Source organism: Electrophorus electricus, chromosome 12 (genome assembly GCF_013358815.1).
Source record: "Electrophorus electricus isolate fEleEle1 chromosome 12, fEleEle1.pri, whole genome shotgun sequence".
In the NCBI taxonomy this organism is placed as follows: Eukaryota; Metazoa; Chordata; class Actinopteri; order Gymnotiformes; family Gymnotidae; genus Electrophorus; species Electrophorus electricus.
Window position 1 is genome coordinate 18,356,046 of NC_049546.1, and position 19,552 is coordinate 18,375,597.

At 43.4% G+C, this 19,552-nt stretch overlaps 2 protein-coding genes across 2 annotated transcripts in view; both read right to left on the reverse strand.

Moving 5' to 3' along the window:
• Positions 1-1,420: 1,420 nt before the first annotated feature.
• Positions 1,421-7,412, reverse strand: lrit3a (info leucine-rich repeat, immunoglobulin-like and transmembrane domains 3a). The gene is made up of 4 exons (XM_027014201.2): positions 7,297-7,412; positions 5,461-5,921; positions 3,153-3,458; positions 1,421-2,493 (listed from the first exon to the last, which is right to left on the reverse strand). The coding sequence occupies exons 1-4, from the start codon at positions 7,410-7,412 to the stop codon at positions 1,421-1,423; spliced, it is 1,956 nt and encodes a 651-aa protein (XP_026870002.2).
• A 1,197-nt stretch (positions 7,413-8,609) lies between these two features.
• Positions 8,610-19,552, reverse strand: part of gpm6aa (glycoprotein M6Aa) — a 14,044-nt gene continuing 3,101 nt past the window's right edge. Inside the window, exons 2-7 of the mRNA XM_027014202.2 lie at positions 14,655-14,847; positions 14,293-14,449; positions 13,405-13,558; positions 12,887-12,963; positions 12,723-12,788; positions 8,610-10,980 (exon numbers count right to left, since the gene is read on the reverse strand). Of these exons, the coding sequence (XP_026870003.1) occupies positions 10,828-10,980; positions 12,723-12,788; positions 12,887-12,963; positions 13,405-13,558; positions 14,293-14,449; positions 14,655-14,847 (800 nt within the window). The 3' untranslated portion in view covers positions 8,610-10,827. The remainder of the gene's footprint in view (positions 10,981-12,722; positions 12,789-12,886; positions 12,964-13,404; positions 13,559-14,292; positions 14,450-14,654; positions 14,848-19,552) is intronic.

The following is a 19,552-nucleotide window of genomic DNA, read 5'->3' on the forward strand; positions in this document are numbered from 1 at the left end:
CTGCCACTTCTCACTGGTGTATGACTGAATGCAAAAGCGGTTTGTGTGTTGTAAAGCAACCTTAAGTTCGTTGAAACGTGCTATATAAATATAGCTTCATTCATTTATTCACAATTACATCCAAGGTTGTGTAAAGCATAAATGTTATGCACAAATATAAAATAAACACACGCTTATGCACACAGTTGTTTACAGCCCCCCAAGACACACAGAAACCTCCCTACCAAATAAATATACCGAAAATAGTATATAGTTGTATCATCTACAACATATTGCAAGGTAGTACTTGGTGAGTAAAGGGACAGTAATATTTTTGTTGTTTTGCTTTGATTACAAACAGGACTTGAATGGAAATCTAATGTTTAAGGTGCAGAATATCGCCTTCTGTGCAAAAGTACAATACAGGAATCAGTTATTTTGCATAGAACTTCCAATTCAGAGGAACTTAAATAGTTGGACAAATTAACATAATATTAACCAAAACTACAGAGTCTATTACTAGGGGGCAAACGCACTGCATTCCACAACCACTCAAGGTCCCTGACCCATAGATGTCACCAGATGCTGGTTCAATGAATTTATCCACTTTAACCTCATAGTTTAACCCCTGTGAGGAGGGTTGTGTACACAAACACACATGTCACTCCTGGAGTCTCTTAATGGACACAATAAATCACTCAGATAAAATCAGCACAGGCTTAACCTAACAGATGAAACAATTTCATGCCTTTATTTATCATTAATTCATCAAACACACTCTGTGTGTGTGTGTGTGTGTGTGTGTGTGTGTGTGTGTGTGTGTGTGTGTGTGTGTGTGTGTGTACTGGTGGTGGTGTTTGGCAGGGCCTTGAATTCCAATTCCAATAAATTCTTTAAACTTTCGGTGCATTTTGGTTGTGTTGTAATCATCATGAAATCCAGTGGATTCCTTCTCGAAGTTCCAACACTAATAAAACGGTCATTGGATAATCAATACGCAGGCAGTATTTGTGGTGTTTGAGCATATTGCAGATCATAGAAAACTTAAATATGTAAAAATTATATAAATCATGTTTGGGTGCTATAAATAAACAATCCATTAAAAACCTAAATAAAAAAAGAAATGGATATGTCATGGTCTTATAGGCATATTGTCATATTCTCTTATGTATAGGCATTGTATTGTCTCCCCTCATAGCCCACAGCTCAGAAGTAGATATCTGAAGAAAAACTTCACTCCACACACATTCTGTACTGCCATGCCATTTCAAATTATGACCTCCTCAGTAGTTAACTAAACTGTACCCTATTTTATCATATTTTTGCTTTGATGTAGTAAGGAGATATTCTGTACAAGTTTCAGCCAGGGCTAAGAAAGCTATTTTCCCAATAAAGATGTGCAGGTGATGTGCACTGCAGTTCTTCACTGGTTCACAGGGCATTAGCAGAGGTATTCAGACCGTGAGCTGTCACTCTTGTAGGTCATTTGAGAGTCTATGCTTGACCGCGAGTATAGGAGCATCCTTTCCGATTCTTGCGTCTGCCTCCGAGCCCAGATATCATTCACCTGTCCGTTCATCGCCCTCGGCTTCATGGCGAGAGTCTCGAACTTCACGTATGTCTCTCTAGAGAGGTCTTCGTGTTCCCCAGTGTTCCTGCTGACGCTGCTGCTTTCCTCGCAGTAGAGCGACGCGATCTTGTAGAGGAGCAGCATGATGAGAGGAAGAACCACAGCGCAAGCAGCCCCGCTAATTATTATCAGCCACATGTCCTGCCCATGGCCCCCTGTAGCCTCCAGAGTGCTAAAATTCACACACTGGTCTTTGCTATACTCCACACCCTTGGCAGCCAAGCAGACAGTGTAGACCTGGTTGGGCAGAAGATTCTCAAGAAGAAGTTTACCCTGGCCTATATCCGTCTCTACCGTCTGTTTGATCGCCTGAGCGTCGTACGGGAAGTACACAACAGACAAAAGTCCGTCACTGGGCAACCCCTCGGATGTCCAAAGCACAGCCGCTGTGTCACCTGTCTCTTCGACCACTTTGATACGCTCTACGAAGGTACCATCTGATGTCGTACTTGCTTCGTCACTGCTGGCGGGACCCTTGCCTTGCTGAATCTTGGCAGGTGTGTCTCCAGCAGGTGGGGAAGGTGGGGACCTCTGTACACCTCCACCCAGGCCGGGCTTCATCCTGCCAGGTGCGGGTGATGGCAACGGCACAGGGGGCATGGAAGCGGACACACCAGGAAAAGCCGATGATGGGAGTACGGTCCCTGTTACAGGAGGTGGAGGTTCGGTAACCACTTCCAGACCCTCGTCAGGCTTCTCGGATGTGGTAATTGGTGGAGGTGGTGGTGTTGTCTCCATCCCAGCCACAGACAGGGTGATGAAGGCCTCTGCATGTCCGGCAACGTTCCTGGCCTTGCAGCAGTAAACACCTGCATCACTCGCCTGGACTCCATGCAGGCTGAGGATGGACCACTGAACACCTGCACCTGGAGATTCCTGCACCACTGCATGCAAGTGTAATCAAAAGGAATTACACTCAGCATAGAGATAAAAATGCAACATGACTTAATTCAGTTGATGCTTAGAGGTCTGCCTGACTTACACAGGTTTTCAATAATGCAATGTTCATAGGTTCCTCAAGATAACAAAGGAATTACTATCAAGTAACTGCATTCATTCGAAACACTTAATGAATTAATCTTCAAAGGCACCAGTGTTGATTTTTTTTCAGGTGCTAATCCAGTCAGGTCCCATGAAAACAAACTGGTCAGGAGAGACTAAGGGTTTACAAATGGTCTTCAACTGATGTTACCCATCATACCTTTATGCTCTTTTATACTGTTTTATAATGTGTCTGTTTTATACTTTTTATAATGTGTCTTTTATACTCCTAATTAGATTTTAGCTCTGAATTCAAACAGGGGGCACTACCTACTACCTACAGGGCAATACCTAACAGGGGTCCTTTGACACATCCTAAAAAACCCCTAAAGACACAGAGTCTAGCTCTTGTGACATCGTATGATGGTCTGCTTTTTTATAAGAGATGAACCATCATGACTATGACTTATCACAGTGAGATCAAATTTCTTCAGTATTTCTTCACCAGTAAAGGTTTTTTGCATGTACATTTTTGAGTTAGAAACTTGGACACTCTCTCTACCTGTGGTATTGACAGGTGATCCATCCGCCCTGCTCCACAGGAGGCTCGGGGTTGGGTAACCGGTGGCATCACAGCGCAAAAGGACATTGCTCCCAATGGAAGATGTGATCTTGGTGGCTGAGGTCATCACTGAGGGTTTAACACACTGGTCCAGCTCTGCTCTCTGGAACAGGATGCCAGCCAGGTTTGCAGGGCCGCTGCAGAGCAGATACGGGTCCATGAGGACCACGGCAGCGTCCACCGTCTGGGACAGCTCTATAAGCTTGGAGATCTGACAGTCACAGTACCACAGATTGTCCTGGAGACCTGCAGCCATCAAATACAAAATATCAAATAATCTGAGATTTATTAGATTACACATGTTCTGAACTGTGCTCTGAATTAAAGCAGTAAGGCAGATTCAAGGTCCCTAGCAGAAGGACATGTTTAGATGTAGCATCTGATAACATGAGGTTCATAAGGATATTTGTCTTTTTTTGAAGTCTAAAAATATCACTGCAGAAACACAGTGCACCAGAAAACATGAACAAGCATCATCTCATTTACTTCTGGCCGAGTATCATGTCAAACTATTAGTTTTGCACAATGTAATGATTGCAAAGATGGTTTTAGCACCTGGAACAAGAGAATTAATAATCATACATTTTTAATCCTAGACATAATCCTACTTGCATGGCTTCTGTGTTCTGAAACTTCCTGCTCTACATTCTCCACACAACTCAGCAAGAAATTAAGACTTCATGGCATAACAGAATGGGGCGTGCTGTGAAGAAATGGTCTTGTCCAGTTCATCGTTAGCATGGTGCACTCGTACGTTTGCCTGTGGCTGGTTGCCGGGTCTGTTGACTCCACAGAATTAGTCGTGGTGATGATTGTGAACAGCTGGGAATAGGCAGCTGCTGGTGATAGCCTGGTGATAATCCTATGGAGGAATCCGTCAGTTTCTATTAAACTTCAGTGTAATACAGGTGAAAGGTGAAATCCTTCGTATTTGCATCTGATGCATCTGATATGCATAGACATAGATATCAATATATATATAGGCATGAGATATAAATAAGGTAAAGTGCAAGATTTCATGTCGTAGATTGCCAGACTTTTACTGTTACTTACATATTCCCTTAACTAGATGTTTAGAATCACTAAAGGAACACATCTGAGCTCAGTGCTTCAAACTCAAACTAGACAAACCCTCACAGCTGGAAACGTCATTATTAGCCAAACCCGTACTTAACTGGTGAAGCATCTACAGAGAAAGCCCGGGTTATGTGCAGACATCTTACTGGTCAGACCCACTTCAGGAGAAGACATAGGTCAGGCAGGCTCCTGTCAGACGTGGATGAGTTACATAACTACCTAATATCACTCACTGTCATGAGCTTTTGGATAGTGGTTCTACGTACAGTTTAGTAGTGCGTTCCTATTTTAACTCTTAAACAGGTCTGCATTTGCCTGTATTTATTTACTCTAAGATGTAATATGGCCTATAGCTTAGCCTTGTTTACATTCACACTGGTGCTACTGTAACAAAGTTATCAAAGGTGCAAAAGTTGAGGTAGTTGTCACAATTAAAATTGTTTTGCCTTTCTTTCAATACTCTTGCTCTGAGTAAGCCTCTAAGATACAGAGCATGGATTTATTTTTATTTTTTTCAGATTTTCAGATATGCTGCCATAAAAGTTAAGTTAGAAATAATGGAAAATATGTTGCATAATGTGTAACGTTTATCAAATATTTAAATTCAAATGCTGTCTGTGTAGTGACCCTTTTGATGGATGTAATAGTTTGCTATGAGTAAGATCTGTTTTTATGCTGCACAGACCCAGGATACAGTAAAGCCAAACGTCCACCTTGTCCTTATATGAGGTTACTACACTAGACATGGTCCCCTGCAGCACAGTGAAAGACTGACCAGGGCGAAGGTTCTGGGAAGAGGAAAAGTTTGTAGACACTTCTTCTCATTTCTCGATGCTTTTACCAGCCATTACGTTCTACGTACAACAATCAGAAACAGGGGAACACACGAAGCAACCACTGCACGCATCAGTTATGGTGACACCAGCAGTCCGTGCCGTAGCAGGCGTCTAGTAGACAGTGCAGACTTAATTTCAGTGTGAGTGCTAGCGTGTTGATTTCTTTACATTGTGCAGACACGGTTAAATGACTTCAGTTAGAAATACGGCACATTAAAAAAAATGTAATTTGACTACAGAATGTGTTTTCTAATGTTACTCCTGAATCACTTAAATCCAATGTAAACAAACAAAAAAAGATGATCAATATTGTGATCATTATTATTCCAACACACCTAGTATAAATTTGTGAGAGGTGTTGGGCAGCATGCTTGAGAAGGGGGGCCAGATGTCCACCAGGTCAGTGGGCAGGGTGGTCAGCCTGTTGCTGGAGATGTCCAGGTAGGTGACGCTGTGTAGGTAAGCCACAGCTTTTGCAGGGATGCTCGTCAGGCGGTTATTGTGCAGGTCGAGTGTCCTGAGGCTGGGTGTCTCTTTGAGGGACTCCCAAGGGAAAGTGGCGATTAAGTTCCCATCCAGACGGAGCTCGTGCAGTGCCTTCAGGTTGTAGAAGCTCCGGGCATCCACAGCGGTGACAGCGTTGTAGGCCATCCACAGGTATCGCAGCTCTGTGAGGTAGTAGAAGGCCTCGGGAGGGACATGACGCACCATCGTCTTCTCCACACGCAGCTTCACTGTGTCCACCGGGACGTTGACAGGGACGTCCGACATGTCTGGGTCATTACATAGCACAGTTCTAGGGGAGAGTGGAGGATGTTATAGCCAAGCTTCAGTTAAAGTCAAGTAACTCTAGGGGCTGGATTAGTGTACTCCTCAACAAGATTTTGAATAGTGATTCACCATTGGCCCTGCAATTTAGTCCCAGATTTAGACCCAGATTAATCTCAGTCCACATATGGGAAACTGACCCTATATGTTAAGATCAAAAGACTGTAGGGGGCACTACTGGGTATGAACTGGAAAAAAATTAAGTAATGCCAACCAGCTCTAGTAGAATGTAGAATAAATAATAATATGACATGAGACTAAATGTATAAATATATACAAAGCTCAAAGCACATTAGTAACCCAGGAAGGAAGGAACTGAATAAGATTTAAACAGCCTTTATTGACATAACTTTATTGAACAACCCACCAGTAAGAAGTTAAGGAGGAATACCAAGCAATACATGAACCAAACTCATTGATAAACTTTATAAATACATGACCTATTACTTTCTTCTACGTTGTACTTCAACATGCTGGTATCTGTTTGTTTTTCCTAAATCAGTGTAATTTGCTTTGTCTGTCATCTGTACTGTCAGAATTAGTCACATCAGTTATTTGTAATCATTATTGCTTTGACACACCATTGCTTTCTCTTACAGTTCGGAATAATTTGAAGAAATTATAATTGTTAATATTCCAAATTTTTTCAAAGTTCATGTTTTTGCAGTTGTATGTAACACATAATCCTGATGTGATCAGTGTCATTTGCATGCAGTTTTGTATGAGGTAAAGGCTAAGATGATGTGGGAAGCATGTAAATATCAGTACATTTCAGCTGTGCTACATGTCAGGGAGCAAATATGAGATATTTGTGCACGTTAATCTGTTTATGTCACTTGATAGGAGCTACTGTGATTATCAGCATCACTGATGTGCTAATTATGTACACAGCTAAGCAGAATACACTGATGTTTGTGTGTTTGTAGGTCATAAAAAATAAACAATCACATCATTATAAATGTATCTGGTGTGCACTATAAATTTTACTCTGAGGTTTTAGAATGATATGACAACGAATTACTCTGCTTTAAGAAAATAATCCCTGCAACTCAGAAATTTCTTTAATTAGAGTTTACAAATTGATCTCACATCTGATCTTCCAAATCAAGTGTTACCATATCATTTTTTTTTACCATTTGCAATTTGATACAGCCCTTGCACACTGTGTGTGTGCACACTTTTCATTCAGAAATATATTGTACAATCTTGTCCAAAATCCTAAATGACTATGTAAGACACCACATATGGTCTGACAGGAGATTGTACACCTTCATACTGAAATTTTCTAGAACGAACGAGTGTCTTGTATTCTGTCCGGTGAAAACTGTACTGCAGGGCTGTACCTGGTTGTGGATCCATCGATGTGGGTCTGAAACGTACAGGAGCATTGAGAAGGGCAGAAGGCTTGAGCAGAACCAAACCAGCACAGCACCAGCTGGGCGATCAGCAGATGCCACATCCTGGCCTCAGCTAGGGCCATGCACGGTGAGGCACGTGCGCGCTCACGCACATCAGAGCCCGCTAGAGGCTGGCCTACACCGCCGGCGTACAGCAGGCCGAAGGAGACATCAGCAGGAGCCCCGGAGAGGCAGGAGACACGAGTTCCTCGGCATTGCTCGGAGAGGACTCTACGCGCAGGAGAGGAGCCCTGGTCTGGGTTGGGAAATCAGGTCGGGTGCGGGTGGAGGAGGAGCAGGAGATTCTGGATTAGAAGAGGATTTCACAGATCTGAGTAGGTCACCGTAGTCAATTGTGGGGGTGGGGTTAACAATGTGTGTGTGTGTGTGTTTGTGTGTTTGTGTGTGTGTGTGTGTGTGTGTGTGTGTGTGTGTGTGTGTGTGTGTTTGTGTGTGTGTGTGTGTGTGCGCACGCACGCGTGCGTGCCACACTAATTGGCTAACCGACAGAAGGTTTTCCCCATCACGTGACAAAGTCCCAACATATCTCCATTTTCCTCCAACCATCCCTCTCCATATTTGACAGATGCAGAGAACATTCCTGTGCAGTATTGACCATTGCATGTGTATGGCAGGGTTTCACTTGAGTGTGATCTGTAGTCTGGTTTATGATTTATGGTACAGAGAGAGAGAGAATTACTTAGTCCAAGATATGTGACCGAACCTGAGATGTGTAGAGAACATAAATCATTTAAGTGAGCAATTGTAACAAGCTGAAATCATTTTAAAATCATAGTAAAATAAGGTATTTTCATTTGAGGATGTTTTTATCTGTAATGAAACAATAAATTAAAATGTTTTAAAGGGCTATCCTTAATGGTCAAGAATAAAATGATGTTGTCAATGATCTGCAATTTGATAGTTAATGTCACAGAAGCAAAGTTTTTGCTGAAGTTTTCATGCAAAGCCTTTTGTTGCTGTTGTGCTCTGGGAGGCTTTTGAGATTCCAGACATTTTAATCGAGAGTGTGGTGGCAGAGCAGAGCACCTGTACGTGACAGGTGTGATATTCTCACCTAACCATCAGCCAAAACGACCCAGTTATGCCCAGCACGGAACGCAGAACCTCCCAGAAGGATGAGTAGGATTCAGTAAAACCGATTATAAAATAAACTAATTATATAAACAAAAGTAAAGGTATCGCAATATTGTTCAGTGTTATGACTGAAATGAGAGAATTTCAATAACCACAAGAGAGGATTTCTTAACAAGTACACCAGTGTAGTTTATTTACGCAAGCAGTTTGTCCCTACAGATGAGAAAAGCCACTGTCAAGCGGTTGGCACATTTATGTACAAAACAGATTCATGGTACGGCCTGCTACAAAGCATTCTTAAGTGAACGTACAAAAGATTAATACAAGGAGAAAGTGAGGAGGGGGGTTCAGAGGGGGAAGAGAGAGAGAGAGTGAGAGAGAGAGAGAGAGAGAGAGAGAGAGAGAGAGAGAGAGAAGGGGAAGGACAGAGAGCGAGGAAGCTAGGGCAGGGCAAAAAAGAGGACTGCATCAGGATAGCGGTTCAGAAAGCAACAGTAACAGGGCTCAGAGCGAGGACCCCGGGGCAGTAATAGAGCTCACCACAAACTAAACAGTTACAAACCAAACACTACCATCAAACAGCAGGGGTAGCAGGGCAATGCAGTTAGCATAGGACTCAAAGCACCGCACATCATGAGAGCAAAGGACATAGCCCGCAAGACAGGCGCAGATAACAAACTGAAAACTCATAAAAAGGTGAAATGATTCTTTTTTTCTGTTCTTTTTTTTTTTTTTTTTTTTTTTTTTTTTTTTTTTTTTTTTCTCGGACCCAGTAAAAACGATTACCATTAAATGCATGACCATGCCACGAATAACACCTAGGTTCACAGTCTTTACCTAACGTTATTGGGACCCAGCTGGGCAGCCGAATTCCCAATGCACTTACACTGAGAGAGAGCTCACAAAATGGTCAAATAAGTGCACGAAACTAGCTCTTAGAAACACTGACAGAACATGGCTCGCCAAGCAGTATAAGAATGATAAGACAAATCTATAGTCCAATAGTAGAATGACTTGTAAGCAAGACAACGTGTGTGCTTTTTTTGTTTTTTGTTTTTTTGTTTTTGCCATCAAGGTAATAGTATCTTTGAATATTTGATTCTGTTGTGACAATCCCCTTTAAAAAAGAAAAAAAAATAACCAGGAAAGTGATCACAAACGCTACTTTGCCTGAATTCTCTTCACTTTTTTAAAGATTTTAAAATCATACCATCACCACCACCATCTCCACCCACCCTCCCCTTTAGTTACGTGGAATGTATTTTTGTATCTCAAACAAATTCACCTGAAATTGAAGTGCTTACATACGATACAAGTATTCATTTACAGAATGGCTATTTACACAAGCAGAAAATAAACCCTTCAAATAAAAAGTTAATTGTCTACTTACCAGTATCTATAATCTGTAGGAAAATAAACGTGAGGGTGGGTGTGGAGAATAACACTGTCAGCTTGTGCATGTGTGGAGGTCAGTCAGTAGCGACCTTATTGTGTCATTACTCAAGAAGGAGTCAGAGATGGTGACACTCCACGGAAGAGGAGCAATATCACTGCATATCACTGTTAATTCTCCCTCTGAAAGACATTTCAAGCCCCACACTGACTGGCTGTGGGCTCCTGGAAAACAGGACAAGCACAGCATGAAACTCTGTACCATTTTTCTTATTCGTTTGGATAAGCTATGCAATGATATTTGTAGAAAAAAAATAAACACTTTATGATACATTTGCCATTTCTTATTCATTTTGGTTCTTTTTTCTGTTTTTGATATATATATTTTTTTCTATTTCCAAAATAATGCAGAGTGATCAAAGACTTTTGTTGCTTCCGGGCCAAAAACCTTTCGCTGATTAAAAAATAGAACTAAAACAAACAAACAAAAGAAATAAACAAAAAATCTAAATTTATTTTGTTTTCTAGTTTTTCCTTTTTGTGTGAAGTTGGGGTGAAAATGAGACCACAGAGACACACACGTGATAAATGAGCTTTCCACCCCACCACTGAGCCAATACTGACGTTTAAAAAAATTAAAATTAAATGTAATTTTAAAAAATCCTGAACTAATTCAGATGAAAGAAAAGAAAATTAAAAGAAAAGAAAACACCTGCACAATATCTTCAGAAATTAAAAATCAAACTATAATGTAAAAATCTATAAAATTACAGCTACTTCTACCTAATATTAATAATAATAATAATAATAATAATAATAATAATAATAATAATAATAATAATAACAACAATAATATTTGTGCGAGAGGTAAGGGATGGGCCATAGGGTTAGTAACATGACACAGCAGTCAGACAACACCAGTGCCAAAACTCCCCAAGACAGGAAGTGAGAGCACTGAGGCTCCTCCCCCCTCTCCGCTGTCTTCCTGTCTTATGTGTAGGCGTTGAGGCGCTCCTTAGAGCGCGTCGAGTGGATGTCATGTAGCTCCTGCTCCTCCTTGGACTTACAGTCCTCGTATTTCTGCAGCTTACACGCGTCCTTCACGTAGGCCCAGTTCGCCGACAGCACCATCAGGTAGTGGATCTAAAAGAGAGCGCTTTGTACAATCAGTACCTAGCCAGAGTCTGAGGCGCAACAATCACTAGAGGCCTCTGTGTGCATCTTGGATAGGCCAGGACACTTCCAAGGGAACTGTACATTTTAGTTTTATTTATTTATTTATTTATTTATTTTATACAGCTCAGGTGAAGCCATGAAGTCATATAACTTATATGAAGTCATTTCAATATGGGCTCAACACAGGTATTCCATGTTTGCTTTACATTAACATTAAAAGTCTTCTTATTGAATCTTTTGTCATTTTTCATCCAGTATGCTTCATATTCCTTGTAATCTTTGCCACCTGTTTCAGTGTTCCCACACTGCCAGGTTTGCACAGACAGGAGCTCGGTAGCTTTAGGGGGCGTCAGTGTTGGGTTCTGAAATTAGCTTGTGCCACCAGCAGGAGGCAGTGATGTAAAGCAGTGGGAGATTCCAGCCTCAGCAGCACAGTCGGACTCCAGGACTGTGCCTCCATGAACACCTTCCCATTGTATACGACAGAGGGAAAATCGCATGCCTTCATCGTCAGCTGTTAAAGCAACGGAATCTTCAGGCATGCACCTTTACTGACATGTGCTAACAGGTGAAAACAAAACCTTTTTTTTTAATATATGTATGCGTGTATGTAACGTAGAAGCAAAAAGATAAATAAATAAATGAGCATGTAAATAATTTATTTTAATGCATCAGCACGAAAAAGTGTTTAACTACAGAGAACCCTCGCCTGCTCAAGCAACCGGTTTTGTCTGATGTGCAGTTTTATGAATCGCTGCTCATATGCACATTGTGCATAAAATATTGTGTAAAAAGTAAATACAAATGCTAAAAAAAAAGCATTTAAAAAGAAATTAAACATAGCTTAGTAATGAATGTATCAGCTCGGAATTATTCAGCTTTATTCATAACTGATTTAAGAAAATGCCACACCTGTCTCCATTCTCCTTCTCAGAAACAAAGCCACACAGCCTTTTGTCACAGTGTGTTTTGCTGCTGTTTTCCACGTGGGTCAGAAAGTTGGCATTTAATGCTCAAGTAAACTAGGTGTTATAAAGCGTGGAAGGAAGATAATTTGCACCATCATCTCTGATTAAATGCCACTGTCTCTGCCTCAGAAAATGGCTCCATACAAATTACTGAGTGATGTTTGCAACAAGCTCTGGGGCCTTTCTTACAGTTTCCATAGCAACTATATGACATATCCAGTGTCTCTCAGAGAGAGGGAAGGAGTGTAGAGAGGGAGAGAAGGAAAGGATGATGAGACGCAAAACGGAGGACTGATCAAGAGTATGCAATGTTTTCACTGCACCAGAATAAGCCTGGGAAAAGGCAAGGCCACTCAGTGCTAATACACAAGAACTCAGTTTCCCAGAATTCCTGGGAGAAGGCAGTGATGGTGACTCATAGCTTCATCCTGGTACTCGCTAGCAGTACCACACCGAATAGTTGAGGTAAGTGATGTAATTCAGCCATTTTGTTGTAGTCAGTGTTTTGATAAACTGAAATAATTAGCTACAACATTTAGCTAAAAGCTACGATGGAACCAGTATCAGTATTTGCTGATCCTTAATTAATGCCGTTTGATGGATTTTAATATATGAAGTCATTTCAATATGGGTTTAAATATTACCTCAATCGTCAACCAAAGAGGCAACCGTCTTTTGAAATGAGTAAATGAAGTAATGGGACTACACTTAAATATGCAAATGTGCTTAGGGTCATCTCACCATAGCGATAACGGCAGCTCCGGCCCCAGCCAGGGCACACACGAACAGGTGAAAGGTCATATCCACCTGGGAGACACCAGAGCTTTTTATTTGCTGTGCATTCTTTTATTTTATTTTACTTTATTTTCCAAAAAATCAATAAATGGCCGAGTAAGGACACTGACCTCTTTCGATTCACACATTTTAAAGAACTTCTCTGTTCCTGTGCACACCGTCTTCTCCTCACTGATGGTCACAACACCTGAAACCCAAAGCACAGTCGAACATGCTAAGAACCAGAGGGTAGATTCAGAGGCTAGATTCTAAACCCACTAAAAAAACACCTGTGCAGGGCACAGAAACTCTCTAGACTGAAAGGTTTACAAACTCCCTCAGAAACTTCCATTAACAATCATACATGGAGGCATTAGATATGGCCACCGAGGCAGGAAATGGCCCTATACGACACTGATATCATGGCCAAACTACATCCAGTGTTTGCTCCTGCATATCTCTAGTGGTAGCTCAGTTTTTAAGGTACTTGACTAGTAAACAGAAGGTTGCTGGTTCAAGCCCCATCACTGCCAAGTTGCCACTGTTAGTTGTGTTCAGTCATAATTGTACGTTGTTTTGTTTAAAAGTGTCAGCTAAATGCTGTCTTTGGCCCTTAGCAGTGTGGCGCTGACCTACAGAAGCTGCTTACCAAACTGGCGTGGGTCCAGACAGAGACTCGCTCCCTCCAGCATGGTGGTATTCTGGCAGATGGTCCAGATGTTGAAGTACATGAAGACAGGCAAAGCAGTGAAGGCTGTCAGTCCCAGCCATGCCAGCATGAAGATGTACGTCAGCATGATGAACTGGGAAGGGCAGCAGAGAGTCACCTAAACTGGGAGTTGCACTTGGTTCTGAAACACTGCTCTACATGACTAAATGTAGATGGTAGATGGTAGCCACTGCTACTGAATCAGACCTACTGATGCAGTGATACAGTACTGAATCAGACCTACTGATGCAGTGATACAGTACTGAATCAGACCTACTGATGCAGTCATACAGTACTGAAACAGACCTACTAATGCAGTGATACATTACTGAATCAGACCTACTGATGCAGTCATACAGTACTGAATCAGACCTACTGATGCAGTCATACAGTACTGAATCAGACCTACCGATGCAGTCATACAGTACTGAAACAGACCTACTAATGCAGTGATACAGTACTGAATCAGACCTACTGATGCAGTCATACAGTACTGAAACAGACCTACTAATGCAGTCATACAGTACTGAGTCAGACCTACTGATGCAGTCATACAGTACTGAATCAGACCTACTGATGCAGTCATACAGTACTGAAACAGACCTACTGATGCAGTGATACAGTACTGAGTCAGACCTACTGATGCAGCCATACGCTGGCTAAAGTATGGAGTGACCTGATCATATATCAATTTTCACTTGTAAATATTTGTGGCAGAATAGCAGTGACATTTCAAGATAACCTAAAAACACCTTATGACCACTTAGACGTTTATTTAATAAATATTCCTTTGTATGTTACAGCGTGTCTTAGTCTACCACCACGTACCCATGCACTAACACAACGGCCACAGGTGGTGATCTTGAAGTCTCCGTAGAGGTCTTTAATGGCCCCACTGGTGAAGAAGCCCTCCACCATCAGAAGGATGCCGTACACGAAGAAAGCAGAGGCAATGCCATAGATCACGTACTTGATGATGTCAATCCTACAGGCGTTGCAGGGAGAAGGGTTACACATTATAGCCCTGCACCGCACACCTGCATGGGTTGTTTCTGACAGCCATGCAAAGTACTAGCAGTCATAGTATCGTTTCACATAGACAGACGCAAGCAGATACTGACATATGAATAGATATACGTAGATGTGTCTGGCACATCAGCGACAGGGTGTGGCCTTAAGGGGGCGCTCACATTGTAAAGACGTCCAGGGAGTCTCCAGGTGCTCTGACCACCTCGAAGTAGTTCTGCAGGATTGTGAGAGTGCCGGTGAGGGCCTCGTGACCGCAGCCGCAGAAGAGCGCCACGCCGGCATAGAGTAGGATGGTGGCGATCAGAGACGGGTACGGGATGCCCCGCACACACTTCAGGCAGCACTCCATGCATCCTGAGATCGGACGGAGATCAGACAGAGATCAGACCCAGCTTACCGTCCTTATTTTGCCAGTGCTGTGTGATTAGTAATGTGCTGACATCACAGGGATTTCTGAACCCGATATTCCCATTGTGACAGAAACAGCGTCATGTTTTACTTCAGTGTGTCTCACCCCAGTCTGGAGGACCAGACGTTCCACATTTTTGTTCTGACCCGGCTCCCAGCACCAACACCTAGAACATGTATTCACTGCTCCTAATGTCTTGGTTCAGGTGTGTGGTTAGCTGCGACTGATCATCTGGCTCTGAGGAAAGTGTTAGATAAATCGTGTTATACTAGTATTTAAAAAAGAGTGTTGTTAGTGTGTGAAAGAGAACAAATATTGGAACTCAGAGGAACTCCTTCACAGAGTTTGTGCCCCAAGAACGTGTGTGCTCGTGCGTTGGTAGGTGGGTGTGTGTGAGTGTGTGTGTGTGTGTACATTGGGGTGGGCTATATCTCCCTGCTCCTGCCTGCTCATGAAAGCCCACCCAGAGGAGTAATCGCCACACTCAGACTGAACTCTAATATTCAGGCTGAAATAACAATGAATCCACTCATTCCTATTTCATTACACTCGACTTCAAGGATCTGGTAGCTGGTTTAGTGCCATGTGTAATAGATTCCATTGTATGTTATGTGAATGGGGTTATGAACCTCGGCAGCATGTAAAGCTGGATCACAGGAAAGTGAAGTAAATTAGCTTCAAAGGTACAGATGAGGTCACTGCTCCTGTTAGCTGGCAATGGAGCTCTGAATGGGAACTCTGGCCAAGAGCGGATGGGTGAAGTTGAGGCGATAAACCTCCAGCCTGAACGTGGACAGTCGCTGGCCAGAGAATGATCTGAGAACTGTGGAGGGCTACCGACCGGAGATTACCCTCAATGTTAACATATAACACGTTTATACCATGTCTGCTCACGCAGAGAATATTATGATATCTGTCCACTCACACCAAGCATTTCCACACGCAAATGCAAACACAGCTTAGAGCTTCCACACGGTCACCAGACAAGTGCTGTTGTGTGATCTGAGGGCACTATATCACCGCAGCGCCTTTGTTATTTCATATTTAATTTCCTTAACAGCAAGCAGCGCGCAATGTGCCTGAGCCGCTTAGCGAAAATGCCGAGAGCCATAAATCGAGCAAAAATCGGCGTGATGTTACATTCATAATTCAGAGGCAGTCGGGCACACACATCCCAGTGCGGTCATACATTATTAACACCCCTCACGTTTGTGCTCAGCTGGCCGACCAGGCACAGACGCCTTATGCTTCTATGTTTAGGCAGGGCAGCCGCTGCCCTTTCAATTCAAAGCAAATTTATGGCTGTCTGAGTGTCATTTGAGCACAGGACAGCCAGGTTCATATTCGCTACATGTCTGCCCCTTTCGGCGTGAGGTCCAATAGACAAAAGACAGGAGCTTCTTCTTAGCATCAGTTAAAGCTGAATAAACATCAGTCTAAGCTTGTACGTTAGATCTTTGGTTTTATTCCTACAGGCCTGTGTATGACGGCATGAACTGTGCATACGGCAAAAGTATAATACGATGTCTGTGTAAGGGAAATCCTCCAGATCAAAACAGTACTAAAATGTATGAATAAATTATTATTATTAATGCATAATATATCTATATGGTGCCAGAATAAACTCTGATTTCTTAGATAGAAAGAGTTAGTATGAATTTCACTCCTAATTGTTTAGTGCTAAAGAGATTTTATTGTTATTATCTGGCATTCATCATGCTGAATTAAAGTGAAGGCAGTTGCTTTGCTAAAGACTTTGTTGCCTGGAAAATTAAAAGTGTTTATATTGTTCTAAAACTCATAGCAATTTGACATACAGTAGGTAAACACAGAGGACAAGCTAAAAGTGGATTGTTAGTAGAGGGTCAGGCATCATCCACACAAAGGAAAGACCTGCTTGCATTGTGTTACAGCTTAACCAGCCCCAAACGTGCTGTTAAGACAAAAATAATCGCCAGGGCGAGTTTGTTTCTAAGCAACTGTCCCAGACTCCTGCGCTTTAGGTTTCGACCAAAAAGGAATGGAAATGCAAATTAAGCCCCGCCCCAAACTGTCTTAACAAAAGCACACTGGCTGGCCCCGGATTACTGTGGCCCTCCTCCACCCACCCCAGCGCTCTCTCCTGCCCCAACGCCCATCTGTCAGTCTGACAGCCTCCGTGCTGACTCCTCCCTCCACACCATGACCCAGATGGCCCCCACTCCCAGCCAGACACATCCGAAAGGAAGCCCTCTCACAATGCACCCCCAGAGCCACGGCCAAGACAAAAGACCATGAGTGAGCTCTTAACCTAACCCTGAGCCACTGGTCTGGATGGAAAGAGAGAAACTCGGGGGGGGGGGGGGGGGGGGGGGGGGGTAGAGACAGATGAATAAGAGACACAGGGAGTGAGAGAGACTAACAGATGGAGGGCGAAAGAAGAGAGAGTGAAAGGAAATCTTGGATAACCTAAGTCTTGGGGAGGGTGTGCGCGCTAAAGTAAAAGAGGTGATGCGGTGAAGATCTTTTTTGGTTGTTTTCTCTGTTTTTTTCTCTTTTTTTTAAAGCTACTTTTTAAATATCTTAGATCATAGCATTGCTACGTGTCTTCATGTCACCCCATTACCTTCAACCCAGTGTCAGTGATGCTCAGGCACCAAATCTGAAAGATTCCGAATCTCAAAAACCCAATGGTATTAGATTTTCCCAAGAAAAAGACATTTAAGCGTAGCGCCACCACATCGGGTGCCCTGTGGCCCCGCCCTGTAAGGGGGGAGGGGTGGATCTCCCAGTGCTGCATGTCTGATCAACCTGCGTGGTTGCTATGGTGACGGAGGCGCGAGCCAGGCACATGCGAGCGCGCTCCCTGACCCACTTAGAGTGCCATGTGTCAACAAATTTGGCGGCAAACATGCTGAATGGGGGACAGGGCGACAGTGTAGGGGCAGCGTGTGTGGAGGGTGAAGTACAGTCTAGCCCAGCTTGGGGAAAAAACCCCAAAAACCATGGTGTCCCCAACCCTTGGAGCCGTACTTCCCCTCAGTGAACACCCTCACTGTTCCTCACAGTTCATGCTGCTCTCTCATGTATCTGTTCTGATTAAGCCGCACATAACCGGAGAACGGAAGTATTTTGTATTCAAGATGAAAGTAATACTTGAAGATCTCGAGCACCTCGAGCATCTCGGGTTCACGGTGAACGGGCCGGTTTGAGATGATGGCCAGAACACTGAGGCATTGTCTTGACTCTCCAATAATGGTGCAGCTCAGGGGTCAGTCAGTGACACTGCAGTGACCCCGTCCTGAGGTGGGGGGGGGGGGGGGGGTGTTACAGAATGATGGCAGTGGGCCTCTGGGTGGAGGCGGTGTGGGTGAAGAACGTAGGGAGGGAGAGTGTGCACGGGTTCGAAAGCAACGGCGCTCGTGTGAAAGTGCAAACATCCTCAGAACCGGTTGCGAACCCCACTCGAAACCCCAGTGGGCCGCGGAGCATGTAAAAACGCAGCGGAAAGCTTTCCGCAGAAGGAGCTTCTTCTGTGCGCTGTCATCGGCGCATCATACAACTTTGATAAACTGGGAATTCATTTCACTAAACGCTGAAAAATATCGCACGCTCCCAGACATAGGCGGTAATTATGTGAGACACACACATCAGTTGGTTGTATAAGAAGGAAAGAGTTCTAGCAGTGGAGCAGGCATGTCAGGCCCCCCATCAGTAGGCTGGTCAGCTTCATTTCTCACTGCACCTTCACACATCTTTAACAGATCAACCACAGATCACTTTGTTCTCCCACTGTGCCTTCCCTGCTGCTGGTAACAGCTCGATGTTCCCCAAAATAAACCACTCCAACGTTCTTCCACCTGATCACTGGAGCGCAGCTAAGAGGTGAGCCGTGCTTCCAGAATAATCTCAGTGTCCCACATCTTTCCCGGAGCTCAGTAGAGACTCCGGCTTGCACTGGCCTGGCTGAGGCTGGGAACAGCCAGCTCACGTGCAGAAGGCCGTTGGGGGCTGTTAAACAGCCAGGGGGTAGGGGGTGGGGAGTGAGGGGAGGATAAGGATCCAACTCCAGGATCTGGCCTCTCCATAAAGCCCGCTGAAGGTCGATAGCACCACTCACCGATTAAGATCAGAGGAATGTGCAGACAAGCTCATGAATAAGAGAGGTGGCGTATCTGCCATGCTCTAACAGCCTAATGCACTCTAACACAATAACCATGAACGGTAATGAAAGAACGACTCTCCCGTGAGGCTGCTCCCCCTCCCACCTCTACTGTTCAGAAGTCTGCCCTTCTGAGCACTCTCCACCAGAGTTAAATGTCTCCGCCAGTTCATTACTGCGCACCTCGTCGTAGCCAAAGAATGCTTACAGCGCGGGTCCGCATACAGGCTGTTACACCTGCTCCAGGCATCGCAGTGCTGTTTTACAGTCAGGGAGGGCTGGAGGACTTCAAGTTGCCAGACACTGCCAGCTGAGCAGTGATATTAACAGACTAGAGCCATATAACATAATTGTGTCTGTGTGTGTGGAATAACACAGTCTCTCTCCATGGTCATTAGGAGATTATTAGCAAGTTTTATATTAGCTACAAAGCCTCTATATAACAAACAGGTAAGCATTTTTGAACTTTATACTTTCACAAAAGAAGGTAAAATAGTTTATATATATAT